The 20,575-nt window shown below is 41.9% G+C and overlaps 1 protein-coding gene across 1 annotated transcript; it reads left to right on the top strand.

The window, feature by feature from the left end:
* The first annotated feature begins 14,015 nt into the window (after positions 1-14,015).
* On the top strand, positions 14,016-15,470 carry LOC138905166 (uncharacterized). The gene is made up of 4 exons (XM_070193671.1): positions 14,016-14,222; positions 14,469-14,709; positions 15,179-15,230; positions 15,377-15,470. The coding sequence occupies exons 1-4, from the start codon at positions 14,016-14,018 to the stop codon at positions 15,468-15,470; spliced, it is 594 nt and encodes a 197-aa protein (XP_070049772.1).
* The last annotated feature ends 5,105 nt before the right edge of the window (positions 15,471-20,575 follow it).

Here is a 20,575-nt window from a genome sequence, read left to right as displayed (position 1 = left end):
TTTTCAAATCAAGACTTTAGGTACACATATGAGCATTTAAGAGTCTTAAGAATATTGAGATTTTCTCACACAATTTGGCATACTATCTTTCATTGAAACACGACTCAAAGCCATAATTTTTTAATACGCAACCCATACTTTGAAACTTATGGAAACATTATGGAATTCAATTCCAAGAGAGAAAGTTTAGCCAACATACTTCAATCGAGCTTCCTTAACTCTAGAATGATCCGGAATTCTTAGCAATCCCGATCTATTTTGAGACATAACAAAATTGAACCATAATTAGGAAGATATTCATGGTCTCAGCTCATTTGAGCATTTTGTTAGACACTAAGTGTGCAAATTTAACCACAAGGTTCTTCCACAATATTTCCTTCACTCCACAACCCAATCCTTACTTATTTCAGCTCAACAATCTTTCCACAATTTTTATTGGTACATGCATGTATAAATAATAATCTCATACCCATGAATCATACTCCTAATCAACCATTTTCTACCCAAATTCGAAATTGAAAACTAGGGTATGGAACCTTACCTCTTAGATGAAGAACTTGTGGGTTTTCCTTGTTAATCTTCCAAGATTTGAGCAAGACTTGATTAATAAATAGCCTAGGGTTTCCTCTCTCTTTAAAACACTCTCCCTTCTCTCTAAAACATCAGAATTTTTGCTTAAAAATGACCCTTTGCGTGTATTTAACGAAGTAGGGTCGGGTTGTAAGAACCCAAAAATGGAGCTCCGGAACAGGTTCTGCGGTCGCATATGCGACCGCATATCGGTCGCATAATTACAGACCAAAATGATCAAAAATCTTTCCGTGTATGCGGTCCGCATAACTGTTATGCGATCGCATAATACACTGCATAATAGTTATGCGGTCGCATAGTCGACCGCATAATTGCCCCCAGACTGGCCCTTCTCCTGCTCACTTCTGCGGCCATTATGCGGCCCGCAGAGTGGTTCTGCGGTCGCATAATGGACCGCAGAAATACGTTTTTCCACCAAAAATTTTTCTTTACATTCCGGTGCATTATTCAACCCAAAAAGTCCGAACCGCTACCATCCTCAAATACGTAAGCCTACTCCGACACTACGAAATCTTGAATTCACTTGTGAAATTTACGGGGCTTTACACTGAAATACTTCAAAGTTTTTCGGGGTGTTACAGTGACGGATGGTCAGTGTTGTATATATTCCGGGATGGATCTCCCCTGGGCCGTATGGACCATATACAGTACCGAGTGATTGAGCATTTGAGAGTGTGAGCACACGAGGCTGACAGCATGGTGCATCACATACATCATGTGCATGGGCATGTAGAAGTAGAGAAGTTATATTCTTCTTATCATTCAGATTTGATTTGTTTTACTGTTTTGAGTTTATCTGCTGAACTTGAAAGCATGCCTACGCTTCTGCACTGTTATTTTTTATATTGAACTGTTCCGGTTGAGTTCGTCACTACTTTCAGTCCACAGTTTGGATTTGTTACTTATTGAGTTTGTTGTACTCATGCTACACCCTGCACCTCGTGTGCAGATCCAGGTGCTTCTGGTTACGGCGGCTGCTGAGTGAGGAGTCGAGATCTCGAAGACTATCGAGGTAGATGCATGGCGTTCGCAAACATTGACTCTCCTTCATTATTTTTATTTGTATTTCAGTTCTTATTTTTTCAATCATTGTAGTAGGCTGTATCCTGGTATAGATGCTCATGTACTCGGTGATACCCCGGTTATGGGAGAGATTTATATTGCGTTGTGGTTTTAAAAGGGTTTTCTTAAATATCAAATGCTTCAGTTTAATTTTCAAAGCTTTTATTTGGCTGAACTGGTTAAGTAGTTAACTTGCCTAGTTCCACGATATGCGCCTTCACGGCGGTTGATTTTGAGTCGTGGCAAGTTGGTGTCAGTTCTTAGGTTACATAGGTGTCACGAGTCATGAGTAGGTTTAGTAGAGTCTTGCGGATCGGTACAGAGACATCTGTACTTATTTTCGAGAGGCTTCCAAACCCTTAGAAAATTTCACATTCTTGTATTCTTATCGTGCTGATTTGTTGATTCCGGTAACTAAACTTCTATTATTCTATTCTCTCACAGATGGTGAGGACACACACTACTGGGCAGGATGGACAGCCACCAGTACCACCAGCTAGGGCAGTGAGAGGTTGAGGTCACGGTAGGGGCAGTGGTGCAGCTCGTACAGTAGCTAGGGCATCACCTGCAGACCCACCCGTCACTCCAGCTCAGGAGCAGGTACCTGATATAGTTGAGCCAGTAGGTCCAGCTTAGGCACCAATTGTACCCATTGTGATTCCAGTCCTTCAGGAGGCTCTAGCACAGATATTGACAGTTTCCACTGGCCTTGTTTAGGTGGTTTCGGCTCAGGTCGCACCTGCCACTTCTCAGACCAAGGGAGGTACTCATACCTTTGTTGCCCGTACTCCAGAGCAGGTAGTGCTGGGACTTCAGATACCGAGGAAACTACCAGCCTAGTCGGTTATAGCTACTCAGGCCCCGGTAGTCCCCGTTATGGCTGATGATGAGCAGAGGAGGCTTCAGAGATTTGGGAGGCTTCGACCTCCATCATTTAGCGGTGCTGAGTCAGAGGATGCTCAGGGCTTTCTAGATAGGCGCGAGCGGATGCTTCAGACAATGAGGATTCTGGAGACCAGTGGGGTCTTGTTCACTATTTTTTAGTTTTCTGGGGCTGCCTTCAGGTGGTGGGAGGCTTATGAGAGATGCAAGTCGGTCGGTGCAGCTCCACTTACATGGTAGGAGTTGTCCGTTCTCTTCTTGGAGAAGTTCGTGCCACAGTCTCCCAGAGAGTAGCTGCTCAGACAGTTTGAGCAGCTTCATCAGGATAGCATGTCCGTGATGCAGTACAAAATAAGGTTTTCTGAGCTGGCTCATCACGTAGTTTGGCTGGTTCCTACTGATAGGGGGAGGATTCAGAGGTTCATCGATGGCTTCACATAGTAGTTACAGTTGCTTATGACTAAAGAGAAAGTAGTTGGTGCTACTTTTGATGAGGTTGTCGATATTACTCGCCAGATAGAGATGGTCCGCAGTCAGGAGTGGGGTGAGAAGGAGGCCAATAGGCCTCGTGGGTCAGGAGGTTTTAGTGGTATTCCTTCTGGAGGTCAGTTCTACCACGGCAGGGGTCGTCCTTATAGGTATCCTCAGACGGCTCGTCCAGTTCACCGTGGTGCATCATCCATCCATTGTTCATACATTACACATCAGGGCCAGTCATCTCTCAGTTCCCTTCCAGCTTAGAGTTCGTCCCATGTACCTTCAATTTAGGGCTCATCGGCACTAGGTTCTTCTAGCAGGTATTCTGGTGCTTGGTGCTCCCTCTAGTCCCCACCGCCATTCGCAGGGAGGGGTTGTTTCGAGTGTGGAGATATGGGTCACATCAAGAGGTATTGTCCCCACCTTATGGGAGGTCCAGCTCAGCAGAGGAGCTAGCCTACGACTTCAACACCCGTTACTTCACCACCCGCCCAACGAGCTTGGGGTGGAGCTCAGTCAGCTAGGGGTCGCCCTAGAGGGGGAGGCCGATCAGGTGGCGGTCAAACCCGATTCTATGTTATTCCTGCCAGACCAGATATTATTGCTTCAGACGCAGTGATCATAAGTATTGTCTCAGTTTTCCACAGGGAAGCCTCTGTATTATTTGATCCTGGTTCTACTTATTCATATGTATCATCATATTTTGCTCACCATTTGGATATGCCCCGTGAGTCCTTAGTTTCATTTGTTCATGTATCTATGCCGGTGGGTGATACTATTATTGTGGACCATGTATATCGGTCGTGTGTAGTGACCATTGGGAGTTTGGAGACTAGAGTTGATCTCTTGTTGCTTAGTATGGTTGATTTTGACGTGATTTTGGGGATGGATTGGTTTTCTCCATGTCATGCTGTTCTAGATTGTCATGCTAAGACTGTGACATTGGCGATGCCTGGGTTGCCGATGATTTAGTGGAGAGGTTCTCCAGACTATGTTCCCAGTAGAGTGATTTCATATTTGAAGGCCCAACGGATGGTTGGGAAGGGTTGTTTATCTTATTTGGCCTTTGTGAGGGATGTTAGTTCTGATGCTCCTACTATTGATTCTGTTCTGGTGGTGCGGGAGTTTCCGAATATGTTTCCTGTAGACTTGCCGGGCATGCCGCCCAGCAGGGATATTGACTTTGGTATTGACTTGGTCCTGGGCACTCAGCCTATTTCTATTCCACCATATCGCATGGCACCAACTGAGTTGAAGAAATTAAATGAGCAGCTTCAGAAACTCCTTGATAAGGGGTTTATTAGCCCTAGTGTGTCACCTTGGGGTGCACCAGTTCTGTTTGTGAAGAAGAAGGATGGTACTATGAGGATGTGCATTGATTATTGGCAGTTGAACAAAGTTACAATCAAGAACAAGTATCCTTTGCCGCGTATTGATGATCTGTTTGACCAGCTTCAGGGAGCGAGGGTGTTCTCCAAGATTGATTTGAGGTCTGAGTATCACCAGTTGAACCTTTGGGACTCTGATATTCTAAAGACAGCCTTCAGGACCCATTATGGTCACTATGAGTTTCTTGTGATGTCTTTTGGGCTGACCAACACTTCAGCAGCGTTCATGCATATGATGAACAGTGTGTTTTAGCCTTATCTCGACTCATATGTTATATTGTTCATTGATGATATCCTGGTGTACTTTCGTAGCCACGAGGAACATGCCCACCATATGAGGATTGTGTTACAGCGGTTGAAGGAAGAGAAACTTTATGCCAAGTTCTCCAAGTGTGAGTTTTGGCTCAACTCAGTGGCATTCTTGGGACACGTGGTATCCAGTGAGGGCATTTAGGTGGATCCGAAGAAGATAGAGGCGGTTCAGAGTTGGCCCAGACTGTCCTCAACTATGGAGATTCGGTTCTTTCTTGGCTAGGCCGGTTATTATCGTCACTTTGTGGAGGGTTTCTCGTCTATTGCATTGCCCTTGACCGAATTGACCTAAAAAGGAGCTCCGTTCAAGTGGTCGGATGAGTGTGAGGGGAGCTTTCATAAGCTCGAGACTACCTTGACCACAACTCCAGTTCTAGTTTTGCTTTCAGCTTCAGGCTCTTATACAATATATTGTAATGCTTCTCGGATTGGTATTGGGCGTGTCTTGATGCAGGAGGGTAGAGTGATTGCTTATGCTTTGCGCCAGTTAAAGCCTCATGAGAAGAACTACCTTGTTCATGATTTATAGTTAGCTGCCATCGTTCATGTATTAAAGATTTGGAGGCATTATATCTACGGTGTGTTGTGAGGTGTTTATGGATCATCGAAGTCTCCAACACTTATTAAAACAAAAGGATCTAAATTTGAGGCAGTGGAGATGGTTGGAACTGCTAAAGGACTATGATATCACCATTCTGTATCATCCCGAAAAGGCCAATATGGTGGCCGATGCCTTGAGTAGAAAGGCAGTGAGTATGGGTAGTCTTGCATTCATTCCCGTTGGAAAGAGACCTCTTGCAGTTTATGTTCAGGAATTGGCCAACCAGTTCGTGAGATTGGATATTTCGGAGCCCAGCCGGGTTCTAGCTTGTGTGGTTTCTCGGTCTTGCTTATATGATCGCATCCGAGAGCGCCAGTATGATGATCCCCATTTGCTTGTCCTTAAGGAAACGATTCAACACGATGATGCCAGAGATGTGACTATTCGGGATGATGGGGTATTGAAGATGCAGGGTCAGATTTGTGTGCCCAATATATATGGGCTACGTGAGTTGATTCTTGAGGAGACCCACAGTTCGCGGTATTCCATTCATCCGGGTGCCACGAAGATGTATCAGGACTTAAGGCAGCACTATTGGTGGAGGACAATCAAGAAGGATATAGTGGGGTTTGTAGCTTGGTGCCTTAACTGTCAGCAGGTGAAGTCTGAGCATCAGAGACCGGGGTGGATTGCTTAGGAGGATAGAGATTCCATAGTGGATTACTTCAAGGAAGTTCGATGCTATTTGGATTATTGTGGATCACCTGACCAAGTCTACGCACTTCATTCCAGTTGGTACTACCTATTCTTCGGTGCGGTTGGCTGAGATTTACATCCGAGAGATCGTCCGCCTTCACGGTGTGCCGGTGTCCTTCATTTCAGATCGAGGCACGCAGTTTACATCATAGTTTTGGAGAGCAGTTCAACGAGAGTTGGGCACCCAGGTTGAGTTGAGCATAACATTTCACCCTCAGATGGACAGACAATCCGAGCGCACTATTTAGATATTTGAGGACATGCTACACGCTTGTGTCATTGATTTGGGGGTTCTTGTGATCATTTTCTGCCACTCGCGGAGTTTGCCTACAACAACAGCTCCCAGTCGAGCATTCAGATGGATCCGTATGAGGCTTTGGATGGGAGACAATATAGATCTCCAGTGGGTTGGTTCGAGGTAGAGGAGTCTTGACTACTAGGTACTGACTTGGTTCAAGATGCATTGAAGAAGGTTAAATTGATTCACGAGCGGCTTCATACGATGCAGTCCAAACAGAAGAGTTATGGTGACAGGATGGTCCATGATGTTGCTTACATGGTTGGGGAGAAGGTTCTGCTGAAGGTTTCACCCATGAAGGGTGTTATGAGATTTGGGAAAAAGGGAAAGTTGAGCCCTCGGTTCATTGGACCTTTTGAGGTACTTCAATGGATTGGAGATGAGGATTATAAGCTTGCCTTGCCACCTAGATTGTCGAGTGTGCCTCCAGTATTTCTTGTTTCTATGCTCCAGAAGTATGTTGGCGATCCGTCTCATGTTTTGGATTTCAGCACAGTTCAGTTAGATGGTGAATTGACTTATGATGTGGAGCCGGTGGCTATTTTGGATCGGCAGGTTCGTTAGTTGAGATCAAAGGATATAGTTTCAGTGAATGTGCAGTGGAGAGGTCAGCCCATTGAGGAGGCTACTTGGGAGACCAAGCGGTAGATGCGGGGCAGATATCCACGCCTATTTGAGACTCCAGGTACGTTTCTAGACATCAAGAGGCTAGAACGGGTCTAGAAACGTACCTGGTTTCTAGAACCGTTCGTGGAACTAAGCAAGCCACCCCGCCGGTAGGGGTGGTCATAATACCGACCGAACAAAAAAAAACTGGCCGAACCGAAAATTTCAGTTTATTCGGTTTCGATTTTTCAGTTTATTCGGTCGGTTTTGATTTATAGTTTTAAAAAATTCGGTATTCGGTTCGGTGATCGGTTTTAACGGTTCGGTTTTCGGTTAAACCGATAAACCAAATTTCTTTACCTATTTTGTTACTCGTAGTCCCTGTTAACTATTATTAAATGATATGTGTTTATAAAAGGAATCATATAGTATAGACTGTTTATAATAAAATAAGCAAGCATAAGAATCATACTACAAACATTTTGTACGAGATAAAAATAATATATCATGGTGTAGAGAACAAATTTATAAACATATGAGGGGCTCCTTTACGTCTTGTAATTCGGTTGGCGCTCCTACAAATTGGATTTTTTTTTCTTTCATCTATATTAATGTGTAATTTTTTTATGTTGTCAGACTGTCATTTCATAAGTCATTATACAACAACATGATCAGTATAATAGCAAAGAGGGAAAGCTAAATATACAGTGATTTAAATATGTTTAATTGTTCATTGAATTCGTAAAAGAATTTTCGAACTGTCAAATCATTTTTTGGTATTCTTTTTTAGTGTATCCATAGATCTTGCACAAAGATTCTTATCTTTTTAGTATATTTGATGGGATTTTTTATTTCTTTTATTTTTTTTTTGTCAACAAGTAATCTATTTTTGTTGTTTCGTTCTATTTTTGCCATGACTTAAAACCGAAAAAACCGAACCGAACATGAATAAACTGAACCGAACCGAAGTTAATATGGTTCGGTTTTGGTTATTAAAATCACAAAATGAAAACCGAATAAACCGAACCGAAATTCTATAAAATCAAACTGAATCGACCGATGCCCACCCCTACCGGCCGGTTGTTTCTAGAGTTGTAGCCATATTCCCCCATTTACTGCTCTATTTGTGCTTTATAATAGTTATATGACTTATCGGGATAGTTGGTTCGGGTCCCGAGAGATTTCGAAATGAATTGAGACACTTAGTCTCATAATGGAAATGTTAAGTTGGGCGTTGTTTGTAGAACTTGGAAATTTCAAAGATCATTACATAAATTGGGGTACGATTCGTATTTTTGATGTTGTTCAAGGTGATTTGAGGGTTCGACTAAGTTCGTATGATGCTTTAAGACTTGTTGGTATATTTAGTTGAGGTCCCTGGGGCCTCGGGTTGATTTCGGGTGGTTAACGGACTTGGAATTTGATTTGAGAAGTTGCTGAAGCCTGTGGGCTACTGGTGTAATCGCACCTGCGGAGTGGTAACCGTAGATGCGAGCCCGTGGGTGTGGGTGAAAGTCCGCAAATGCGGAGATGGAGGAGAGAAGGCAGAGGGACGCAGGTGCAAAGGTTTTACCGCACCTGCGAGACCGCAGATGCGGGGTGAAGGCAGCAGAAGCGAAGCAAGGAAGGGGAGCTGGACTCCGCTGAAGCGGAGGATATCACACAGGGGCGTGTCTGCAGGATCAGATGTGTGTGCTGCAGATGCGTAGGTCACCGCAAAAGCAGGAATTTTGTTGCTCGTGCGAGGCCGCAGAAGCGGGTTATGTGCCGCAGGTGCGGAAGGCCTGGGCAGAAACTATATAAGTGAGGGTTCCGAGATTTCCACCATTTCTAACATTTTGAGCTCAGATTTTGTAGGTTTTTGAGAGGATTTTCAAGGGGATTCTTGAGGTAAGTTCCTTGTGTTCATTTTTCTTTGATAATTATGTTTCCCCACTGATCTTCCACCTAGATGGTGTATTTTTGAAGTGTAATTTGAAAGTTTGAGGCTAGGGACTTGGAGAGTTGATTCTGGGAATTTGAATGACCAATTGGTATCGGATTTTGATGAGTTTGGTATGGCTAGACTCGTGAGTGAATGGAATTTCAGGTTTTGAGACTTTTGTTGGATATCAATACGTGGGCTTTGGGGGGGGGGGTAGGGCCGATTTCGGATTTTTGAGTTATAACTTCGTAATTTCTTGTAGAGTTGATTCCTTTAGCCCGGACTGATTGTATTGTACTGTTTGTGGCTAGATTCGGGTCATTTGGAGGCCGATTTGCGAGGCAAAGACGTATTGGAGTAGGGATTTGCTTGGATTGAGGTAAGTAACACTTCCAAACTTGGTTCTGAGGGTTCAAAACCCCGAACTTATATGTTATGTGATTGGTATTAAGGTGACGCACATGCCAAGTGACGGGCATACTGGTTGAGTAGTTGGCTTGCCTGGTTCCACGATAGGCGCCACCACGATGGTTGGTTTTGGGTCGTGACAAGTTGGTATCAGAGCCTAGGTTACATAGATCTCACGAGTCATGAGCAGGTTTAGTACAGTCTTGCAGATCGGTACGGAGGCGTCTGTACTTATCTTCGAGAGGTTGTCGAACCCTTAGGAAATTTCACATTCTTGTATTCTTGTCGTGTGGATTTGTTGATTCTGGTAACTAAACTTCTGTTAATGTATTCTCTTACAGATGGCGAGGGCACGCACCACTGGACATGATAGACAGCCACCAGTACTACCAGCTAGGGTCGCGAGAGGCCGAGGTCGCGATAGAGGCCGCGGTAGGGGCAGGGGTGCATCTCGTACAACAGTTAGGGCAGCACCTGCAGACACACTAGTCGCTTTAGCTCAGGAGCAGGTACCTGATATAATTGAGCCAGTGGGGCCAGCTCAGGCACCAACTGTGCCTATTGTGATTCCAGGCCTTCAGGAGGCTCTAACACAGATATTGACAATTTGCACTGGCCTTGCTCAGGTCGTTTCGACTTAGGCCGCACCTGCCACTTCTCAAGCCAAGGGAGGTACTCATACCCGTGTTGCCCGTACTTCAGAGTAGGTAGTGCAGGGACTTCAGATACTGGAGACACTACCAGCCAGCCGGTTGCAGCTACTCAGGCCCCGGTAGTCCCCGTTATGGCTAATGATGAGCAGAGGAGGCTTGAGAGATTTGGAAGGCTTCGACCTCCATCATTTAGCGGTGCTGAGTCAGAGGATGCTCAGGGCTTTCTGGATAGGTGCGAGTGAATGCTTCAGACATCGGGTATTCTGGAGACCAGTGGGGTCTTGTTCACTACTTTTTATTTTTCTGGGGCTGCCTTCAGGCGGTAGGAGGCTTATGAGAGACGTAAGCCGATCGGTGCAGCACCACTTACATTGTAGGAGTTCTCCATTCTCTTTTTGAAAAAGTTCGTGCAACACCACTTGGTTCCTTAGTTTGGCTTTAAGGGGCTAAGTTTGACTTTGGGCAATATTTTGAGTAAACGACCTCAGAACCGGGATTTAACAGTTCCGATATGTTCATATGTCAATTTTATACTTGGGTGTATGTTCGCATCGGGTTTTGGATGACCCAGGAGCGTTTTAGCTCTTAATGTTGAAAGTTGGCTTATTGATGGTTTAAAAGTTCTTTGAATTTGGTGCCATTCCTAGTAGTTTAAGTATGAATCGGCACGTTCAGAGTAATTTGGAAGAATTTGAAGTTCATAAGTTGATCCTATTTGTTTTGGGTTGCGATTCTTAGTTTTAATGTTGTTTTCCATGTTCCGAGGGTGCGAGCTTGCAGAAGCGAGTCCAGGGCTGCAAAAGCGCAGGGGAGGGGGCTATTCTGTGGTCACAAAAGTGGGGAAAGGGTCGTATCTTCAAAGGCACAGGTGCGGGATTCCTACCACAGAAGTGGCCTAGGACTGTGCCCTATAGACCGCAGAAGCGGTGAAAGTTCCGCAGAAGAGGACTCACTTCTGCGAGGAAGCGACCGTAGGTGCGCTTGGAGGCTGGCCAGGCCTGACCGCAGATGCGACCTAGTTTCTGCAGGTGCGGTAGACCGTCTACATAAGAGAAATCCCTGAAGGTAGTGAGGTCGTTTAAGACGAACTTAGATAATTATTTCAACTCATTTCTTTCATTTGCTCGGGCGATTTTGGAGCTTTTGGAGAGGGGTTTTCACCTAGCTATTCGAGGTAAGTAATTTCTATTCAATGTGAGTTAAATACATATATTATGGGTAGTATTTAACATGTAAATTTTTAAAAATTGTGGGTTTAGATGAATAACCCTAGTTTTTGATAAAAATGGGATTTACCCACGAAAATAGTTATGGAATTGAGTGAAAATTATATATTTTAGTTTGTAAGGTTATGGGTAACAATTTTCTTTGAATTGTTCAGAAATCTGGGCACGTGGGCTTGGGGGCAAATTTTAAGAATCTTCCAATTTGGGTTGGATAATTACTCTAAAGCTAAATCATTAACTTTTGAATGTATATTGATTAATTTATATAACATTTGACTAGTTTCGAGACTTTTGGCACCGAGTTGAGGCTTTAGGGTGAATTTGAGGCCGGAAAGCGAGCTTTGAGACAAGGTAAGTCTCTTGCCTAACCTTATAATAGGAAATTTACCCCATTAGTGATTTAAATTGCTATTTGCTTCTAATTATGGGGGATGCGTATGCACGAGGTGACGAGAGTCCATGCGTAGCTACTAATTATGTTTATGTACGGATAGTTTAGGACCCGAATCATGAAATACTTGAAATGTTTTCACCCTACCTATTAACTAAAGTGCCTAAATTATATTGGAACTTGATAAAGGAATGGTAAATGACCGAATTTCACTTACTCGATATTCTGGAGAGTTCAGTGGTGCCCCAGCTAGGGGCAGGGGTCAGTTTAGCAGGCTCACATTTCCAACACTGCCTCCTCCTTGGGGTGCTCTAGTGAGACCTTATTCTAGCGCCATGCCAGAGAGTTCCTACTACCCACCAGCTATTCAGGGATCCTCCAGTGGATATTCAGGCCATCAGGGTCAGACTTCAGGTTAGTAGTCCACCGTACCGAGAGGTTGTTTCGAGTGTGGGGACCTTAGTCATGTGCGGAGGTTCTACCCCAAGCTTCGGGGCAAGGCACTACAACAGGGTCAACATCCTATGATTATAGCACCAACTTCCCCACCAGCCATTCGGTAGCCTAGAGGCGGAGGGCAAGTGTGTAGGGGCCGTCCTAGAGGTGGAGGCCAGCCAAGAGGCGCTCCAGCCAGATTTTATGCCTTCCCAGCCAGACCAGATGCAGTAGCCTCAGATGCCATGATAACATATATTATTTCTGTCTACCGTAGGGATGCTTCGGTACTATTTGATCCAAGGTCTACATATTCATATGTTTTATCTCTGTTTGCTCATTTCCTGGGAGTTCCTCGTGAGTCCTTGGGTACTCCTGTTTATGTGTCCACTCCAGTGGGCGGTTCTGTTGTTGTGGATCGGATCTATCAGTCCTAAATTGTTACATTCTATAGTTATGAGACCAGAGCGGATCTTCTGTTGCTCGATATGACCAATTTTGAGATCATCCTGGGCATGGACTTGTTATCTCCATATTATGCCATTCTTGATTGCCATGCCAAGATCGTTACCTTGGCATGCCAGAGTTTCCTAGATTAGAGTGGAAGGGTTCGTCTGTCAGTGCATCCAGTCGGGTTATCTCCTTTCTGAAGGCTCGACATATGGTCGAGAAGGGTTGCTTGGATTATCTAGCCTATGTTCGAGATACTACTGTAGAGACTTTGGCAATTGATTCAGTTCCTGTAGTCTGGGAGTTCTCCGATGTGTTTCCTTCTGATCTTCCAGGCATGCCACCAGATCATGACATCGAGTTTTGTATTGATTTGGCACCAGGTACCTAACCTATCTCTATTCCACCGTACTATATGGCTCCAAAAGAGTTAAAGGAATAGCTTGAGGAGTTGCTAGCAAAGGGGTTCGTCAGACCAAGTGTATCGCCTTGGGGTGCACCGGTATTATTTATGAAGAAGAAAGATGGGACTATGCGGATGTGCATTGATTACTGCCAGTTGAACAAAGTTACCATTAAGAACAAGTACCCGTTGCCGCGCATTGATGGTTTGTTTGACCAGTTTCAGGGTGCTAGGGTGTTCTCCAAGATTGACTTGAGATCGGGGTACCATTAGTTGAAGATTTGGGATTCGGATTTTCCGAAGATGGCTTTTCGGACTAGATATGGCCATTATGAGTTCCTAGTGATGTCTTTCGGTTTGACTAACGCCCTAACGACGTTTATGGATTTGATGAACCGGGTGTTCAGACCATATATTGATTCATTTGTCATTGTCTTCATTGATGACATTTTGATCAGCTCGCGTAGCATGGAGGAGCACGAGCAAAATTTGAGAGTGGTGCTTCAGACCTTGCGGGAACAGAAGCTATATGCTAAGTTCTCTAAGTATGAGTTCTGGTTGGATTCTGTGGCATTCTTAGGGCATGTTGTGTTAGGCAAGGGCATTAAGGTGGATCCCAAGAAGATCAAGGCAGTTCAAAGTTGGCCTCGCTCTACCACGGCGACTCAGATTAAGAGCTTCTTGGGGTTAGCGGGTTATTATCGCCAATTTGTGGAGGGTTTCTCATCTATTGCGGCACTGACTAGATTGACCCAGAAGGGTGCTCCGTTCTGATGGTCCGACGATTGTGAGGCGATCTTTCAGAAGCTCAAGACCGGATTGACTTCAGCACTAGTGATAGTGTTGCCTTCTGGTTCAGGGATGTATACAGTGTATTGCGATGCTTCACGCGTTGGCTTGGGTTGTGTATTGATGCAGGAGGGACGAGTTATTGCATATGCTTCACGTTAGCTGAAGCCCCATGAGAAAAATTACACTGTACACGATTTGGAGTTGCCCGCGATTGTTCATGCTATAAAGATCTGGAGGCATTATCTTTATGGTGTATCGTGTGAGGTTTACACCAATCATCGCAGCTTGCAACATTTGTTCAAGCAGAGGGATCTCAATTTGAGGCAGCGCATGTAGCTTGAGTTACTAAAAGATTATGATATTACCATCCTTTATCATCCGGGAAAGGTTAATGTAGTTGCGGATGCCTTGAGCAGAAAAATGGAGCGTATAGGCAGTTTGGCATTCATTTCATCAGAGGAGAGGCCACTAGCTTTGGAAATTCAGTCCTTGGCTAACAGACTTGTAAGGTTAGATATTACAGAGCCCAGCCGAGTTCTTGCATGCGTTATCGCCCAATCTTCATTATTCGAGCAAATTAAGGCTCGTCAGTTTGATGATTCGCACTTGTTGGTTCTCAGAGAGACGGTACTGCATGGCAGTGCCAAGTAGGTTACTATCAGTGAGGATGGTGTTATGCGACTCCAGGGTCACCTATGTGTTCTTAATGTTGATGGCTTGAGGGGGAAGATCCTAGAGGAGGCACACAGTTCTCGGTATTCTATTCATCCAGGTGCTACAAAGATGTATCGCGACCTGAGGCAACATTATTGGTAGCGGCGGATGAAGAATGACATAGTTGAGTATGTAACGAGGTGCCTAAATTGCCAGCAGGTTAAATATGAGCATCAGAGGCCAAGTGGCCAACTTCAGCAGATGACTATACCTGAGTGGAAATGGGAGCGCATTATTATAGACTTCATAGTTGGGTTGCCGCCGACCTTGCAGAAGTTTGATGCAGTTTGGATCATTGTCGACAGGTTGACCAAGTCGGCACACTTCATTCTGGTTATTACCATGTATTCATCAGACAGGTTGGCTCAGATTTACATTCAGGAGATTGCTCGGTTGCACGGTGTGCCGGTCTCCATTATATCAGATAGAGGCCCTCAGTTTACTTCGCATTTCTAGAGGGAAGTACAGAGTGAGTTGGGGACCTGGGTAGAGCTCAGCACAGCTTTTCTTTCGCAGACCGATGGGCAGTCAGAGCGGACAGTTCAGATCTTGGAGGATATGCTCAGAGCATGTGTGATTGACTTTGGAGCTTAGTGGGATCGATTCTTGCCTTTGGCCGAGTTTTCTTACAACAATAGTTATCAGTACAGTATCGAGGGGGCTCTATTTGAGGCGTTATATTGCCGGCGTTGTCGTTCTCCCATCGGATGGTTTGAGCCTGGTGAGGCTAAATTATACGGTACTGATTTAGTGAAGGATGTCTTGGAAAAGGTAAAGTTGATTCAGGAGCGGCTTCGCATAGCACAGTCCAGACAGAAGAGTTACGCAGATCAGAAGGCACTGCTTTATCATTTATGGTACATGAGAAGGTTCTCTTGATAGTCTCTCCGATGAAGGGAACCATGAGGTTCGGGAAGAAGGGTAAGTTGAGTCCAAAGGTTTATAGGTCCATTTGAGGTGTTGAGACGAGTTGGGGAGGTTGATTATGAGCTTGCTTTGCCTCCCAGTCTATCGGGAGTTCATCCAGTTTTCCAAGTGTCTATGCTCCAAAGGAATCATGCTGACAGGTCGCATGTGTTAGACTTCAACACGGTTCAGCTAGATGAGAGCCTGGGTAATGAGGAGGAGCCAGTTTCCATTATTGACAGACAGGTTCGCTAATTGAGGTCCAAGATGATTTCTACGGTAAAAGTTCATTGGAGGGCCCAACTAGTCGAGGAGGCGACTTTGGAGGCCGAGGAGGACATGCGGAGCAGATACCCACACCTGTTTAGCACTCTAGGTATGATTCTAGACCCGTTCGAGGACGAACACTTATTTAAGAGGTGGAGAATGTAACGACTTGACCAGTCATTTTTGCTTTCTAAATCTACGTTCCCCTAGATAAGACTCCCTGTATGTACTTGTACTGTTTTATGACTTGCGGGGATGATTAGTTCGGGATTTGGAAGGGTTCAGATTGAAATCGGACCACTTGGTTCCTTAGTTTTGCTTTAAGGGGCTAAATTTGACTTTGGTCAAATATTTTGAGCAAACGACATCGGAACCGGGATTTGACGGTTCCAATAGGTTCATATGTCAATTTTGGACTTGGGCTTATGTTCGGATCGGGTTTAGGATGACCCAGGAGCGTTTCAGCGATTAATGTTGAAAGTTGGCTTATTGAAGGTTTAAAAGTTCTTTGAATTTGGTTTGGGGTAGGTTTTGGTGTTATCGAGGTTCGTTTGTGAATATGAGCCTAGAAATAGTTCTGTATGGTGATTAAGACTTGCACGCAAAATTTGGTGCCATTCCTAGTAGTTCAAGTATGAATCGGCGCATTCGGAGTAAGTTAGAAGAATTTGAAGTTCATAAGTTGATCCTATTGGTTTTGGGTTGCGATTCTTAGTTTTAATTTTATTTTCCACGTTTTGAGGGTGAGAACGAGTCTATATCATTTTTACAAACTTGTTGGTATGTTTGGACGAGGCCTCGAGGGGACTCGGGTTCCATCCGGACGATGCTCGGATAGATTTAGAGCCCAAATGATTGCTGGTGCACCAGTTCTGGTGTGCCAGCATCTGCGAGCTTTTAGGCGCAGATGCGAGCCCAGGGCCGTAGAAGTGCAGGGGAGGGGGCTGTCTTGTGGTTGCAGAAAAGGCCGCATCAGCGAAGGCGCATGTGTGGGATTCCTACCGCAGAAGCTGCCTGGGACTGTGGCCTGTAGACCGTAGAAGCGGTGAAAGTTCCCAGGAAGCGGACTCGCTTCTGCGAGGAAGTGACCACAGTGTGCTTGGAGGCTTGCCAGGCCTGACCGCAGATGCGACCTAGTTTCCACATAAGTGGTTTCATAGATGCGGTAGACCGTCCGCATAAGTGAAATCATTGAAGGCAGCGAGGTCATTTAAGACGGACTTAGACCATTATTTTGACTTATTTCTTTTAATTTCTTGGGCAATTTTGGAGCTTTTGGAGATGGCGTTTTCACCTAGTTATTTGAGGTAAGTAATTTCTATCCAATGTGAGTTAAATAAATAGATTATGGATAGATTTTAATATGTAAATTTGTAAAAATTATGGGTTTAGATGAATAACCCTAGGTTTTGATAAAAATGAGATTTACCCACGAAAATGGTTATAGGATTGAGTGAAAATCATATATTTGAATTTGTAAGGTTATGGGTAACGATTTTCTTCGACAATATCCAGAATCTGGGCACGTGGGCAAATTTTAAGAATCTTCTAATTTGGGTTGGGTAATTACTCTAATAGCTAAATCATTAACTTTTGAACGTATATTGATTAATTTATATAATATTTGACTAGTTTCGAGTCGTTTGGCACCGAGTTGAGGCTTTAGGGTGAATTTGAGGCCGGAAAGCGAGCTTTGAGACAAGGTAAGTCTCTTGCCTAACCTTGTAAGAGGAAATTTACCCCATAGGTGATTTAAATTGCTATTTGCTTCTAATTGTGGGGGTTACGTACGTACGAGGTGATGAGAGTCCGTGCGTAGCTACTAATTATGCTTATGTCCGAGTAGATTAGGACCCGAATCATGAAATACATAAAATGTTTGCATCCTACTTGTTAATTAAAGTGCCTAAATTATATTAGAACTTGATAAAGGAATGGTAAATGACCGCATATTATTTACTTTAGTTTTGGCGGGTTACTTGACCGTTAATAAGAATTGTGTTTCGTTGTACATTAGCCTTGTGTTAGCTCTTAAATCAGTTGTTTATAAAGTATCCTCTTTTCTTATAGAGCGGGCAGAACGACCCTCGGCAGTGTATACATTATTCTGGATCTGGCCGTACGACCTTGGCATAATCGTGCATGATAACAGTCGGAGTTTAATTATATATTTAATATCTTTTCATGGCTTGAGAGGCTAAATATTATATAAGACAGAAGGCAATTTGGGACTTACCCTGCGTAAATGTATTATTTACCTCTTGCTTGTTATTGAGTTATTATTATTATTTACATAACTCGTGCTTATATTATAACTTCTGTGTTTCTTTATTGTTAGCCCATAGTAAGTGTCGATGTCGACCCCTCGTCACTACTTCTTCGAGGTTAGACTTGATACTTACTGGGTACATGTCGTTTATGTACTTACGCTACACTTCTGCACTAACCGTATAGGATTTGAGGAAGGTGCATCTGGCGGTCACCCCGACGCGCATCCCCGATACCCTGAGGCTTAGTGGTGAGCTGCTTCCTGAGCCGTTCTGCAGTACCTAGAGCCTTTCTTTTGTACTTATTTTCTGTCTATGTCATTTCAGGCAGTAGTTAAAGTTTTGTATATTCTACTAGTGCTCATACACTTGTGACACTAGGTCTTGGCACACACTCTAGCAGACGTTATGGTTTTGGAGTATTTATATATCTATGATTTCACTCAGTTGCTTCCGTTTCATTTACTAAACTTTCTACTTCTTAAATCCCTTAATAAATAGAATTTAATTACTTGAAAACCTATTAAAAGAATAATCACGTAGTTAATTTATCGTTGGCTTGCCTAGCGACGTCATTGAGCGTCATCACGGCCTATAGGAGAAATTGGGTCGTGACAGTAATAAATCTAATATCTTCATATACTAAATTGTGAATAAGTGAATAATTTGAGTTATGTCCTAAATAGAGAAATATTAAGTTACATTTATAAAATATAACTAATTTTTATTAACTTTCTAACTAATTATGTTATATATGCTGGATTGAATATTACATGTTATTGAGCATAATATAACTGGTTATTATTTTTTGAATAAATTTATAAAAAAAATAATTATCATAAATCTAGTTATATTAAGAATTACGATGTTATGATTGATATAAAAGGATATGATAAAGCTAATATCATAAAAAATATGTTAAATTGCGTATAATTGAACAATTTAAGTTTAATTTCTAAGCAGAAAAAATTAAATTATATTTATAAAATATAACTAATTTTATCAACTTTTTATCTTACATACATCTACAGTTAGAATGATGAAACTTAATTATGGTGTGTTGCTTAAGTGATATTAGTTTGTAAAATATAGTATTGAAATTTATTTATCAAGTGATCTTATGATTCTATTTTCTAACATCATTTCTTGATTAACTTCTAACATTATTATTGAAATAATGTATTCTTGCATACGTTGTTGGAATTAGCAAAAATATTCTTATCAATTGCTTAATCAATGTACGATATGTTTAATTCTTGTTAATTAATGTATTTTCTTATAAAAGAATTAATCTATTATTTCAGGATTATACATGAAATTTTAGAAAAAATAACTATGAATATATTTCAATTAAAAATGTAATCATAATTTTATTCACTTGTTTTTACTTGAATTTTTTTAATTTATGGATTCTTTATTTAATGCACTATTTAAAAAATAATAATAATAAAATGGATAAATTAGTTAATAAATACTCCATGGGAAGAGAAGTAATAGTTGGAACATCCTCTTGTCCCACATCGACCGAAAGGTGTGAACTATTTCACATTATAAGTTGAGCTTGATGCCACAGAGTCCAACAGTTGTGGACTACACTTAGTATGGGCTTTTCATGTGATGTAACTTTCCAAGTCGGGATTACAAAATTACCCAGTAATAATAATAATAAGAATTAACAGAAGATTTAATGTTGGAATTACAAAATATTGTGTAAAGGGGTACTAATTAGTACTTAGTAATAATTAACAGAAGATTAACAGAAGATTTAATGTTGTATATTCAGAACTCAACGTCACAAAAATATGTACTTAGAAGGTTGCCTTAATGAGAAAATAATTCTGAAAATAAAATTTTATGACAATATAAATTTTTGTCAATATTTTCTGAGGAAAATCTGCAAGAAAACTCCTTTCTTTCGTGAACTTTTACCAAAAGTTTCATGCGATTTTTTGGTAATTCTTACCAAAAACTCCGTAACTAATTTACGTGCGCATCTAAAATCCCCAACTGATCATTAATAATTACCTACGAAGGTTTTTCCATCGAATTATTTTGGTGGAAAAATTCGCAAGAAACTGAATTACCTGCGAATTTTCTTTTATAATTTCCAGGAAAATCCCCATGTAATATGCTATTTTCTTGTAGTAATTATTTGACAAATATTTTAATATTTACAATAAAAGTATGCCACACAAAATATTTAACTAAATGTAGTTTTTCAAAAAACAAGTTCAAGCAAAATGTGATAGTTTTGAATTTAGAATTAGATTACTTAAACAATAATAATTTTTATAAGCCATTTCAAATAATATGATGTTCTTGCTGAAACTAAAAGGGAAGCATAATTACTTGTGAAGTTGAGCAGATGAAATTATAGAAGTGAAGCTTAGATTATTTAAGTTGAATATAAGTAATGATGATTAAGGACTTCTATAGGATAGAGTTTCATAATTTATTAAGTCACCTATATAAAATTAATGTTCATTCAGAAGCTTAATTTTTTATTTTATGAGTCAATCATAGTTTTTAATATAATATTTATGAATTTTTTTTAAAACCTTTATTCATTGAGATAGGGTACACGCGCAACGAGCGTACTTTAGATTTAGGAGTCTTTCCACCTATAAAATAATAATTATTTCACAAGTTTATTATCGTGTCTTTGCTGTAATACTATGCAAGTTCTAAGTCTTCTCTATTCACTGTGTCTTGCTTTTGCGATATCTAGGGCATTATATTTTACTGCTTATAAAACTTATGTGTGTATTCATTTTCAATAATTGCATTGATATTAACATCATATATAGAGATTGTTCATGAGGATTG

This window comes from Nicotiana tomentosiformis, chromosome 2 (genome assembly GCF_000390325.3).
Source record: "Nicotiana tomentosiformis chromosome 2, ASM39032v3, whole genome shotgun sequence".
Taxonomy (NCBI): Eukaryota; Viridiplantae; Streptophyta; class Magnoliopsida; order Solanales; family Solanaceae; genus Nicotiana; species Nicotiana tomentosiformis.
This window is presented reverse-complemented; position numbering and strand designations above follow the sequence as displayed.